Source organism: Delphinapterus leucas, chromosome 8 (genome assembly GCF_059928025.1).
Source record: "Delphinapterus leucas isolate spDelLeu-1000000601 "Yukka" chromosome 8, BTC_Dleu_Yukka2, whole genome shotgun sequence".
Classification (NCBI taxonomy): Eukaryota; Metazoa; Chordata; class Mammalia; order Artiodactyla; family Monodontidae; genus Delphinapterus; species Delphinapterus leucas.
The window spans coordinates 14,590,057-14,603,271 of record NC_143136.1 but is presented as its reverse complement, the minus strand read 5'-3'; the positions used below and the strand labels follow the sequence as shown (position 1 = coordinate 14,603,271).

General features: G+C 42.4%; 2 protein-coding genes across 12 annotated transcripts in view; one reads left to right on the top strand and one right to left on the bottom strand.

Annotated features, from left to right (window-relative positions):
• Window positions 1-3,928, bottom strand: part of WDFY1 (WD repeat and FYVE domain containing 1) — a 66,375-nt gene extending 62,447 nt beyond the window's left edge. For 2 of the 10 annotated variants that reach the window (XR_016394016.1, XR_016394015.1), the window contains exon 1: window positions 2,598-3,927. Coding sequence is in view for 8 of the 10 variants with exons in the window: in XM_089916301.1 (XP_089772427.1) it covers window positions 2,598-2,734 (137 nt within the window). In the remaining 2 variants the exon portion in view is untranslated. Of the gene's footprint in view, window positions 1-2,597 lie in introns of all 10 variants that reach the window. The other 8 variants (XM_089916301.1, XM_089916306.1, XM_089916302.1 and 5 more) reach the window with 8 other exon arrangements.
• Window positions 2,121-12,426, top strand: MRPL44 (mitochondrial ribosomal protein L44). 2 transcript variants are annotated; one of them, XM_089916309.1, is made up of 5 exons: window positions 2,121-2,341; window positions 5,787-6,240; window positions 7,841-8,309; window positions 10,898-11,076; window positions 11,883-12,426. In XM_089916309.1, exons 2-5 carry the CDS (start codon window positions 6,062-6,064, stop codon window positions 12,052-12,054), a joined length of 999 nt encoding a protein of 332 aa, XP_089772435.1. In that variant the 5' UTR covers window positions 2,121-2,341; window positions 5,787-6,061; the 3' UTR covers window positions 12,055-12,426. The 2 variants fall into 2 exon arrangements, with proteins under 2 accessions (XP_089772435.1, XP_022423512.1); XM_022567804.3 differs by lacking the exon at window positions 2,121-2,341 and having other exon boundaries at window positions 5,666-6,240.
• The last annotated feature ends 789 nt before the right edge of the window (window positions 12,427-13,215 follow it).

Sequence of the window (13,215 nt, the reverse complement as noted above, 5' to 3'; positions counted from 1 at the left end):
AGGTGACTGAACTCACCTCACAGGGAGATGTGAGGATTGGATGCAGTCATGTACATTGGTCCACTTCTGTACTGAGAGAGGAAAGGGACTTTTAAAAGGTTAACTATTGTTATTTCTCAAGTACAAATTCTGATCATGTCATGTGCTTGCTTTGAACTCTTTGATGGTCCCCCACTGCTTGCAAACTAAAGTCCAAATTCTCCTGTCCTTTCCCTCTGCCTGGACCAGGGTCACACAGACCACTCCTCTCTCCAGTGGTTTCTCCTCAGGGAGGCTTTCCTTGAAACCCAGCCCTCACCCAAGGATACTCCTTCCTCTGTGTTTCCCCAGCACCCAGGAAGCTGAGAGCACATGGCCATCTCTTCACCACACCATCCAGCCCTTTGGAAAAAACAATTTCAGCATCAGTTTTTTCTACCCACTGGTCTAGCATGGGCCCAGCACACAGTAAGTGTCCAATAAATGCTTGTTTGATGAATTAGGGTGGTCAGTGTTCTATTTCCTCAACAGGCTGGTTCTATCAGGTCAGAGGCCATAAAATCAATGATTCCAAAGTTATATAAGGGCAGGTGCTATGACTTTTGATCCTTGTTCTATCTCTAGGGCCTGGCACTCAGTAAGTACAGTATTGCTAAATATAGAAATGAGTGAATAAATAAATGATTGAAGAATATGACACATATTTATGACAATGTAAAAACAAACCACCACATCCAACAACAACAAAAACCCCATAGCCGTGTGCTTTCGTAAATGTCATAAAGTGTAGCACCTCCTGAAAAGAGTGTCCTACCTTCCAGAACGGTCCATGGGCCTGAAACACAAATTAGAAACCTGAGGCCCCTACCCTCGCCTGGTCCAGTCATCTGCCAGGACCCTGCTGTGCCCCAGTGACAAAATGCGCTGATCTAAGGCTCCCCCAGAACACTTCAGTCCCAGAGCAGCTAAGTAATCACTTTCCATAAAACATTCATCAGCACTGCTCCTGGCCAATAATCTCAAATATTCAGCGACTGACCCAACACACGAATCATGAATAAAATATTTTACCGAATAAAGACAGATAACTTGTATAAAGCATTGCCTGCATCTATGTTCATATCATGCAAATATCATTATTCTGTCTTTTGCCTTTTTTTACATTCCCCTCTTCTCCCTGTGGCTCATGCGTCCCTCTCTCTCCCATTCCCATCCTGGTGACGCACCCACACCCAGGTCCCACCAAGGTCAGCTACATGTAAATCGCCAGGTCACAATAAACTCACTCAGAAGCAAAATGCAAAGGTCAAAGAGGCCCTGAGGGCTTCAGGTTTCCTCTTTCCATTTGGGACAGGCCCTCAAACGTACTCACTTCAAAAGATAGATTACAAAAGGCCTCCAGCTTTAAGAGAACAGCAGTACCTTCCTTCTTCCAGAAAGCCTTTCCACTTTTGCAATATCACTATTTAAGACCACTCATTGTAGCAAGGAAACGCAGTTTCCCTCAATAACACCAGTCATTTCCTCCAAATTCCCACAGTAAAGCCACTAACCTTTTAAACTTTTAGGGTTTAAGAAAATGCCAAAGTTTTAAAACAAATAAACCTCTCTCCAATCCAATCACACAGCCCTGGGAAGACCAGAGAGCTGGACTGGGGAATCCTGGGGTGCATTTGTGGCATCACCAGTACTTCTGTGCCTCTCCGTGGGCCTCAGTTTCCTCTTGGATAGAATGAGAAAATCGCATCAGATCAGTGTTTCCCAAAATACGGTGGGCAAGACGTCTTGTTACAAGATACAGCTGACTTTAGGTGACAAAGATGAACATGTTTTAGCTTTTAGTTTAATTTCTTATGGCAAGTGATAACCGGTTTTCCATTAATAGTGGAAATATCAAGTTATCTTAAAAATAAAAGTATCTTTCACTATTCTTATTAAGTTTTTTCTTAAGAGAGTCACTTTTAGAAAAAAAAGAAACTATTTTGTAAATAACAATTCAGGTGGTCCGAGCTGCTGTGATAAAATAACTGATCTAGGGACCTGGTGTGCGCGACACAGAGGTGTAAACTCCAGCGTAAAGCAGAAGGAAGACTGTTGACGCCCCGGGAGGTTTGTTGCAAGAAGGGAATCACTGGCACCGGGTCCCGCGGTAACCGGCCGCCAGTTCCGGCTCCCAGAGAAAGCGGCTCGGAACTGACCGAGGAGGGGACGCATCCAGCTCTGGGCGAAATTCCACAAAGGAGAGTGCGAGGGGGGGCGGGAGTCCCAGACTGGAGGGACGTGGCGGAGATGCGGGTCTCGGGCTGGCAGAGCGCAGTGGACGCGGGAGGGACAGGTGTCCCGGACTGAAGGTGCGAAGCAGGTACGGCATACCGGGCGGGAGGGGCGCGGTGGGGGTCGAGACTAGGGAACCCAAAAGCGGGAACCCTGGACGGGGGTGGGGCCCAGAGGCCAGAAAGGTTGGCGGGGGCGACAGGCAGCGGGACCCGGGGGCCGTGGACGTCCCCACGAGAAAAGCGACGAGGCCGCCGACCCCACGGTCCCTACACCCGGTCGCCGGCGGGAGTCCGGGCCGCCCCCGTCGCGCCTCGGCCCCGCGCTCGACCCGCCGGCCCTACCTGTCCTCGCTTGCTGTGATCACGCCGTCCTCCTTGGGGATGAGCAGCGCGGCCGTGACGGCGTCCTGGTGCCCTTCGATCTTGCTCAGCAGCACCGGGCGGCTGCTCTGCGGCCTGGAGTGGATCTCGGCCGCCATGTTCGCACAGCGGCGGCGGCGGCGGCGGTGGCGGTCTTCGCGACGGGCGGCCCATCAGCTGATGGCCGGGCGGGGACCTGCAGGTTTCGCTTTGGCTCCTCGGCGGTGAGGGTGCCGCACCGCCGTAAGCTCCCGAGTGCTGCCGCCAACGATCGTATTGGCTGGGGAAGACGCGCAACTAAAATTACTTGGCGGAGAGAGAGGCCCTTAGGGATTTGCCAGAGCAGTGGTGAAACTCACAAAGGTTGAAAAGTAAAGTCATTCACCCAGGAGTGGATTGAGCAGTTGGCGGCGAAGAGGAATTGTCCCCCAAACCAGAGCCTTGGGAAAATAATAATACTACATTGTATCCATTCTAAGAAGCCTTTGTTTGGACCACAGCTCCATTTCAGACATGATAAAGTGTGAAAAAAATGAGTGCAATTTAGAATCTTTGAAAGGCACTCATTGAGGGGTGACTATATAACCAAGCACTATCCCAAAATCTTTCCATGGGTTATCTCAATACTGATAACAACCATAAGAGGTGGAGAGGTAAGTGCTCTTTTAATCTCATTTTGGAGATGAGAAAACTGAACCATGGAGAAGTTAAATCACTTGCTTAAGGTCACAAAGCTATGAGAAAGAGAAAAGCAGCCCTAGACCTCTAGGAGCTGACCTGGTACTGTCAGCCAGACTTGGGTGTTGCTAAGAGCTGGCTGGGTGCTCACAGCTGGTTCCTGTGGAACATAAACGTCACTGAACCGAACTTGGTTCCATTAGGCTGCATTGCAGCAAAGCCAACCTACTGACACCAGGTGGTGAAGGAAAGTACAGCGTTTATTTGCAGGGCACCAAGCAAGGAGAACAGGCAGCTCTTGCTCAAAAGACTCAACTCCCTGATGGCTTTCAGGGAAGGGTTTTTAAAGGCAACATTTGGGGTGTGGGTTGCAGTTTGTGGACTTTCTTCTGGTTGGTTAGTGGTGAGGTAACGAGTTATGTTTCAGAATCTTAAACATCAACCTCTGGTTCCAACTGGTCTGGAGTCTATGTGCTTTTGGTCAGCCTGTAGTCACCATCCTCCACCTGGATGGGGGGGGTGTCTTAGTTTCTGCAGAATATCTCGGAGATATGCATCAGACTGCTACGTCTCTTCCTTGAGGAGGAACAAGGACTCTGTTTTATGACTAAACTATTGTTTAAGCTATCATTACTTTCCTTGCTTGACTGCTATTCCTTTGTTTCTATGTTCCTTCACTCCCCTAATTAGTAACTGAGTCTGCTCTTTGGAACTCAGGGAACACCTAGTGACTAAAACCTTTTTCTACCAACAAGAAACTGGGGACATGGAAGGGCTTTTTTGTCCTGCTTGGTTTCAATCCCCCCCTTTTCTTTAATACTCCTCAATGAGAAACTTTCAATAGAGACACTTCATTTAACATTATTGTGCTCCAACTAGATTATTAGATCATTTATTAGATTATTTCTCTCAAGTAATGGGATATTGCAAAAATACAGTTCCCTGTGCTTTCTTCCATTCCATTTATTTGATTGATAGTCCATGAATTTTCAATACTTCACATTGCAGTGTAATACAAAGACCAATCACAATCCCCTCTCACCTTTTCTTAGAGAACTTGCTTCATCCAGAAATTCATAGCTTGTTTTGTGATATGTACCAAATCCCTCTTTTCTTCTCTCCCTCCCTATAGGGAACCTTTTTACAAGCTGGAATGAACAGTTCAGATTCTTCCTCTTGAAAAGTTAAGCTAAGAGACCTAAACTGTTGTATGACCTGTCAAAGAAAAATAACAGCTAGACAGTAGTTAATAACAGATTTTATTTAGGAACTATTGCAATGAGGGGAAAGGGACCCCAGTGTACAACTGGGATCAATTCCCAATATAGCATGGACAAGTGGGGATTTGAAGCCAAGGAGCAGGGTGGGTGGTCAGTGGGTGGAAAATTACTAAGAGGAAACATCAGGGGTAAAGGAGGAGTCTGGCTAAACCAAGTTGACAGAACTCTTGCAGAAGGCAGGTCAGGGTGATCAGACATCACTGGAGGATAGAGAGGCTTATAAATTTGATTAGATATCAAGGGTGATGAGATAATGAAGATGGGGGAGCCTCTCTAAACTGACTTAATAGGATTCTTGCTGAAACTGGGTGATGCAGGCCTGTCAAGGGGGGGGGGACACTGGAACCTAAGATCAAAGCTTTGTTGAGGAGAGGGCTTACAGCAGCCTGACTGAACTTTGGTCAAGGGAGAATCTTTGCCAGATCCTAACATCAGAGATTCTTGAGCTAAGTAGTAACATGTTTGGGTCTGTGTTTCAGGGAGATGAATGTAGGTGAGATGTGTCGGTGAGATGTGCAAGGGAAGAGAGGAAGGTAAAAGACTGATTGCAATGAAGGCTGATTACAATAACTTGGGAGAGAGGTAGCCTAAGCCATCAGGTAGCTGCTTTCAGTCTAAACTGAAAAAAGACTTGGCAACTAGACAAAAGAGGGTGTTTGTGGAAAAAGGAACAACTGAAGACACAGGAGCCCAATCTGGGTGAGGAGGGATTTTAACGCCATTAACAAGTAGAGAGACCATAGAAAGAGGTGCCCCTTTCAACATCTAGATGTTCTGCACCCAACTCAAAATTTGATAATTCAGACAAGATTTCCCTTGTGATTTAATATTAAATTTAAAACATATATTTACAGTTTGGTAAGAAAGCAATATAATGATATTGCTAAAAAGTGAAAGATTAAAAAAAGACATAAGTCCACTGTTCCCATCTTGATGTATTTTTTTCCATTTTCCCCCCTTTTTTTTTGCTGTAAAAAAGTTCGTACCTAATTTTTAAATAAAAATGTTTATTTTGGATAAATCAATATGTTTTAGTATAGGGGTCCTAAAACGAAGGCTTCTGGAGACATGCCAGGTAAATATTTTCTCATAAATAGCGGCTGGATTGATGGTCTGGAGCTCTAAGACATGTTGATAAGAAGTGTTTTCTTTTTTTGAGAATTTAAGTGTTTTCTTTAAACGTGAAACAACTTTTTTGTTTTACTTTAATTAGAACGGAAGGAACGAGAGCAACTGACAGGATGAAGAAGCTATTCCAGAAATTCCTGCACCCAAATACCCAGCAGGCCCTGTTCCCCCAAGATAAATTCCCAGGCGCGCAAAAACACCAACGTTTGCGCATGCGTACTAAAACAGCCCAGCCGCCCCACCCGCCGCGCGCTGGCTCCGCCCCGACCTCGCTCTCCTACCCGGGTTCCGGGGGAACTGTGTTACAGCGACGCTGGGCCGACTTTCTTCCTTCCGCCGTCCATTGCTTTCTTCTACGCGATGGCATCCGGGTTGGTGAGGCTGGTGTTGTGGAGGCCTCGCTGCCTCCTGGCACCGGCCGTGCCTGTTCTCGCCCCGCCGATTCGGGGAGTGAAGAAGGCATTCCGCGCCGCCTTCCGCTTCCAGAAGGAGTTAGAGCGGTGGCGCCTGCTTCGGTGCCCGCCGCCGCCCGTGCGCCGGTAGGAGCCACCTCAGGACGGGGTAGGGGTGGCGGTTGGGGACGCTGGCCTCCCCTCCCCGCAGCTTCGGCCCGGCGGCGGGAAGGATTGCGCATTGCTAGTGCGGTCCTGGCTTGACTCTAGTTGTGCAATAGGGACACCCGCGGGACGTGGACGCGTGGCCGAGGCAAAGGGAATGATGGATTTGTGCTAAGGGGTTGGGCGCGTGGCTGCCCCCGACGCTTTCGGAACTCCCATTTAGAATCCGAAAGTTGTGGGAAAGTTGTGAGAAATGAGGCCGGCTGGAGGGTAATCTTTATCTGGGCTTGGGTGTTGTAGCCCCTGCTTTGTGATGATGCCTGCGAATTCTTTGGGTACGGACAAGAGGGAAGAAAGCACTCTACAGTATTGCGATTTAGGGCAAGAAAAAATTACACAATCACAAGTCCACTGTCCAGAGAAAAAGGAAAACGGTTTGGCTTTAGGTTTCTGCCTAAATTAACCTTGTTCCAGTAGTAGAAAATCTGGTAGGAATAGACGCAGATCTTTATAGCTTCAAAAAAGACCCTACTATGCATGAGGTTTTGCACCTTTTGCTCTTTAATAATGTGTCTTTGACATGTAGTTGTGGCTATACAGGTTGATGCACCGCACTCTTTTATGACTCCATTTATGGTTGTTTGATTTCCATACTGTTGCTATTACAACCGATGAAACAGTGTACATCTGTTAGTTACATCGATGTAACAGCTTTGAAGTTATTACTGTTTTGGAAATTTAGTATGAAAATTTGATAGGTACTTTCATGTTGCCCTCCAAAAAAAAAGGTTGATCCGGTTTATACACCTACTAGGAGGTGTATACGTGTTCATAGTCCTGTATACTTTGCACACAGAATATTAAGTTCTTTCTAAAAAGAAAAATAAAATAATGTTTCTTCTTAATTCACATTTGATTATTGTGAGGTTAGTCACTTTAGGTTTTTATAGTTGGAAGAAACTTTATGGATTGTATAGATTATATATGTCGTATGACTTACAGCCCATATCTTTATACTTTGCTGCACTTTTTTACTTAAAAGAGTTTTATTTTCGATTTATTGTCTTTATTTTTAAAAAGACCTATTAATAATTCTTGAGAATGATTATGAACTTTTAACCTATTTGTAATATTGATACTAGATTATTTAATTGCTAATTTAAATGGTTGTTTTCAAAACTTAAAATAATAAAATACAAGATAAATATAATATACTTACTGTTTATGGGTTGACCCTATGAAATTATAATTTGTATTTCATATCTAAGTATGAAGCGTAGTCCCATTTAGAGCAGAAGTAAAGAACCTAAAAGTTAGGATAATGGCTTAGTCTCTGATGTTGAAGAACCACTTTGATGTGGCATTTGACTCAAAGGGAAAATTAATCTGGCAAAGAACCACAAGTAATCACGTGACATAAGTTTTAATTTTCAGAAAATCAGAGTCTGGAATTTAAATGAAACTCAGTATTTTTAAATCTCCTTTATATAATTAATAAAATTGCATCACAATGAAAAATGTTTGCATCATAGTAACATCTTGTTGTTCTCTTTACCATCTATCTTCTGTTTTACATTTTCAGTTCAGAGAAGCCCAACTGGGATTACCATGCCGAAATGCAAGCATTTGGCCATCGGTTACAGGAAACCTTTTCCTTAGATCTTCTCAAAACTGCATTTGTTAATAGCTGCTATATTAAAAGTGAGGAGGCCAAACGCCAAAAACTTGGAATAGAGAAAGAAGCTGTTCTTCTGAACCTTAAAGATAATCAAGAACTATCTGAACAAGGGACATCTTTTTCACAAACTTGCCTCACACAGTTTTTTGAGGACGCATTCTCAGACTTACCCACTGAAGGCGTTAAAAGTCTAGTTGACTTTCTCACCAGTGAGGAAGTTGTGTGTCATGTAGCTAGAAACTTGGCAGTGGAGCAGTTAACGTTGAGTGCAGAATTCCCAGTCCCCCCAGCTGTGTTAAGGCAGACTTTCTTTGCAGTGATTGGAGTCCTGTTACAGAGCAGCGGACCTGAGAGGACTGCACTTTTCATCAGGGTAGGTGATTGTTAATTGCACACTCTGGGACATGCTTGAGGTAGACAGAAAGAAAAATTTCTTTTTATACTTAGTGTCCTTGCTCTATGACCTTGGCAGGTTACGTGTGAGTTTTTCTCCCTGCCCAAACTGAGAAAGACCTAAAGCTTTTTTATGGTAGTGTCTTAATTATTCCAGTTGTCTCTTACTGAGGACAGCATCAGAGGTGAATACTAAATTCTGGGTTGTGAGTTCGTAAGCACTGCAAGCCATGTCTTTAGCTTTACATCCTCAGGTACAAGGGTAGTGCCTACATGGTAGACGCTCAGTAGATGTTTAGTGAATGAATGAGTCCAAAGAACACTATTGGAGGGGCTAGTATGGTTAGGGAGCTCCATGCTTAAGTACTAGCTGCTGTTCTGTTCTTCTAAAGTGATAAAATCTTGGATTTCTGAGTCCCTATGATGTATACCTAACTCCTTGTTAGCCAGTAGCTTGGCTAATTAAAATACTTAATAAATAATTGGTATGACTTAACTCCACTGTCCTTTTAGAATTGTTAACTGGGAGAAGTTTCATCCTTTGCTTTTGGATGAAAACATGAGTTTTTGGTCTTTCTTACATAATGCATAGTCCAGGCAGTCTCTTCAATTCACAAAAACAGTCTTGATTCAGACCTTTGAACCTCACGTGTTTTAAACCAGCATCCCTTACTGTTGGAATCTATTTATTTAGTTTTGACACTGATCATTTTGATCAAGAAGGATACCTGTGTTGACCAACACTCAGACTTCGTTCATAGATGAGACCTGTCTTCCTCCTTCCCCAGCCAGGGCTTATAATAGGTAGACTACCTGTTTGCCTTTGGGAAGCAGGTATGTTAAGTGACCCCTCTGGAGTGGGAGCTGAGGGAAAGAAGGAAAGCAGAAGATATTTACTTGATGTCTGTAAACTGGTTTAGTGCTTTCTGAGCCTGATCAGTGTTTAAAACAGACTCTAGTGAGCATTTTGTTCCCTGCTGGAACCTTGTAACCAGGTTCCTTTACATGGGTGTTGGCTGTCAGCTTCTAGTTTCCTGGGTGGGATTCCTCCCAAAATGACATCCCTTCTGTGAGTTCCACGTCAGGCCTTAAGGATTTGTGTACCTCTGAGAGCAGGTGCAGACTTCCACCCCACCACTGCAGGCAGCTTCTGCCAGCCTGTTGAGCAGGCGTGTGGGTTGGCTGCCCATTGACTGAACATCGCTTGCCTCATTCAGAAGCCAGTGGACCCTTTGAAGCCCTCTAGGCTTAAGGTGAAAAGGGAAGCCTCTCCTGCGCCTTCCTCCCCCTGCAATTAAATAGCTTTTCCTAAAGAAATTCTGACAAAATCTTCCCTTGATTTCCATTCTCTCCCTATCACTATAGCTTATGTAGAGGCTAGAACTGCCTAGTTTTCAGTCACCTTTTTGAAATTTTCACAGGGTAGTCATGAGACCATTTTGGAAATACTTGTTTACCATATTTTAGTGCCTCTGTTGACAGTTCCAATTGTAGATCCTAGTAGAGTCAGATAATTCAGATAGCCATTTCTAAGTCAAGAGCTTTGGTATCTCCCATAGTAGAACTGACTGCATTGGTGGTATAGTGGTAAGTGTAGCTGCCTTCCATAGTAGAACTGACAGGTTTGAGTTGTCTTATTTCATTCATGTGTCCACCTAGTATTTATTGTCTGCTGTGTGCCAGGCACTGTGCTGAGCACTGAAGCCCGAGCTTAGTAGCATTCGATCCTTGCCTTCAGGCTCCTACTCACAGCTCATTAGAGGTAGAGTGGGATGTGGGCGGTGCTCCCACTTATTGTAAAGAGGAGAGGGAGCTCATCAGGAGGCAACAGCTAACTCTAGCAGGGCTGGGGAAGCTTTACAGAACTGACACCTGCCCCAAGAAGTTCATTCCAGGAAGAAACCTTGAGGATGAGCTTCTGCTCTAGGAACTACAAGTAATTTTGTGTGGTCAGATCATTTTGTATCTGGGGAAATGGGAGATGGGTCTGGACCTTTTAGAGCCAGTGTGGGGAAGATCTTTTGAAACCGTGCATCAGTATTACCATCACTGAGAACGTGCTAGAAATGCAGACTCTCAGGCAACACCTCGGACTGCTAATGAGTATCCCTGGGAGTATGGCCTAGGAATCTGTTTTAACTAGGTCTCCAGCTGATCCTTAAGCACCCCAGAATTTGAACAGCACTATTTTTAGCCATGCTGAGGAGTCTGTATTTGATGGTCTAGTAAAGGCTAATGTGGAGACAGCTGGAGAAGCTCTAGGTAGGAGATCTTCAGGATCAAATGTGCATTTACTTGTTTATTTTGATTTACAGTATTAATTTCAGGTGTGCAATATAGTGATTCAATATTTTTATAGATTATACTCCACTTAAAGTTATTATAAAATATTGACTATATTCCCTGTGCCGTACAATATATCCTTGTGGTTTATTTATTTTATACATAGTAGTTCTTACCTCTTAATCCTGTTAAATTTTTAAATTTCTATAAAAAATGTACTTTGAATTATGGTCCTTATTTTCTTTATACTAATTTAAATGTATCAATTGTATTTTTTATATGCAGGACTTCTTAATTACTCAAATGACTGGAAAAGAACTCTTTGAGATTTGGAAGATAATAAATCCCATGGGGCTACTGGTAGAAGAATTGAAGAAAAGGAATATTTCAGCTCCCGAATCTAGACTTACTAGGCAATCTGGAAGCACCACAGCTTTGCCTGTGTATTTTGTTGGCTTATACTGGTTAGTAAAATTTTAATCTTAACTTCATAATATTGATCAGAAGCCTTAAAAACTGACTTTTCACGATTTCTTATTGTAACCTCTAATTGCATTAAAAGATTTTTTAAAAATCTCATTCCCATGGTTATCTAGTCACTACTTCCTTTCCTGCATAGTAGCTTTTGTTAACCAACTATTCACTGTAGAATTTCATGGAGTATCTGCTAATAAAAATATTTCTGTAAAAAAATTTTGACTCATAAGTATTACAGATTTAACCGCAATCCACACTTGTAACAGCTTCAATTGAGCCTAGAACTGGGGAAGAAAAGAAACTAAACGTTGTCCACCAAAAATGTATAATTCACCCATGCTGAGAACATTTTTGGTTTCTTAGTAACAGTTGACCTGCCTCAAATTGATTTCAGGTGGATTGATGTGTTAAATGTAAACTGTGACTATCTAAGGTAACTAACTAAAATTTAGGTAAATATTTTTCTGATCTTTATGTGATGTAGGACTTTATAGGTATGAAAGCAATGGAAGACATCACAAAGGAGAAAATTGATAATGTTTTAAGAAGTTTCTTCTTTAGTTTTAATTGAAGTGCAAAGCAAAATGAGATACTCTTGCTTATCAGATTGGCGAGCTTTAAACACATCCTTTATCAGCAGTTCATACACTCATGGTAGAAAGAAAAAAAGAGCAGTATTTCTGTTACTTCTGGTGAATATTGTTGCCAAAATTAGATCAGGCAAAACTGATTTGTGCACTTTGTTTTATGATGCACCATGTAATTTTAGGCTACTGTTGGGTTTTTTTCCTAGTGATAAAAAGTTGATTGCAGAAGGACCTGGGGAGACAGTGATGGTTGCAGAAGAAGAAGCTGCTCGAGTGGCACTTAGGAAACTCTACGGGTTCACCGAGAATCGCCGGCCCTGGGACTATTCCAAGCCCAAAGAACATGTGAGAGCAGAAAAGACCATCACTGCCAGCTAGCCAGCCAGAGATGTGGCAGCCTGAAATTTGTAAGCAAAACAGCGAGACAAATGTCAAAAGACATCCAAAGCTGGACATTTTTTAAATTGTAAAGAAATATATCTTATTCTTCATACTGAGTTCCTAAAATTAAACAAGTATTGATATTTATCAGGTCACTTTTCTTTTCCTTTTGATCACTTTTGTTTTGTCAAAAGTCTTTCTTGTTATTTTTCTGATAAGTTTTAACTAAAGTTCTTGATTTTATTATTGTAAATATTTAACTTGTACAGTTAGGTGTATTTTATTCCCTTCTAGCTTTGAAGTATCATAATTTGAATATATGTTTTATGTGAAGTTTGCTGTAATGCCAATAAAAAAGTTACTCTTTAAGTGTTTCATTGTAGCTTAATTTGCTATACCCAGGTTAGTGAACTTTGCCTCCCTAGTATGACTTTAGCTAAAAAGTAATGTTATAACTCTTAACCTTTAGAAATGTAAGGGGCTGATTATAATAATTAGGCATTTACATGAACTCTAGATTCTGTCTAGGTTTAAAATTCTGTATACTAATTAATTTCATAGTTATTCAATATCTATAAAACGAATGGCAGGGAACGTACGTTTTATGCTTTTAAAATAAAACAAATCAAAAGCAGCTTAAACTGTTGAAGCTAATGGAAAAATAGGGTATGTATTTATCAGTTAGTGTTCCATAATCATCATCGTACCTACCATGTACCAAGCACTCTTCTAAGTATTTTATTATAACACGTTTAATTCAGTAGAGGACAAATCTTGAGAGTGTGTCCTTCTGGTTCTTTAATCCTTTGTGTTCAATTCAGTAATCCTTTTGCAAATTCCCTTTGATTTATTTCTTTTCAACTTTTTGGCAACAGTAATAATTTTTAGTTTCAGTCTGCCAGTAGTCACTCCCAGAGGTTAACAAGAAAAGTGGGAGTTGAGAATAGAAAAGTGGTAAAATGTTTAAACTGACAGCACTTTTGCCATGAAATCTTTTTTATAAGGGAAGATGAAGGATCTTTGAAACTCCTTTCCTGAGACTGGTTAGGAAAGTGGACTTAATGTTATATGTAAGAGGGCTCACAGCTATGACAGCTAACACAGAGACTGCATTTGGAGGGAAGTTTGAGAATGACCTAGTTGGCAGAATTAGTAGGC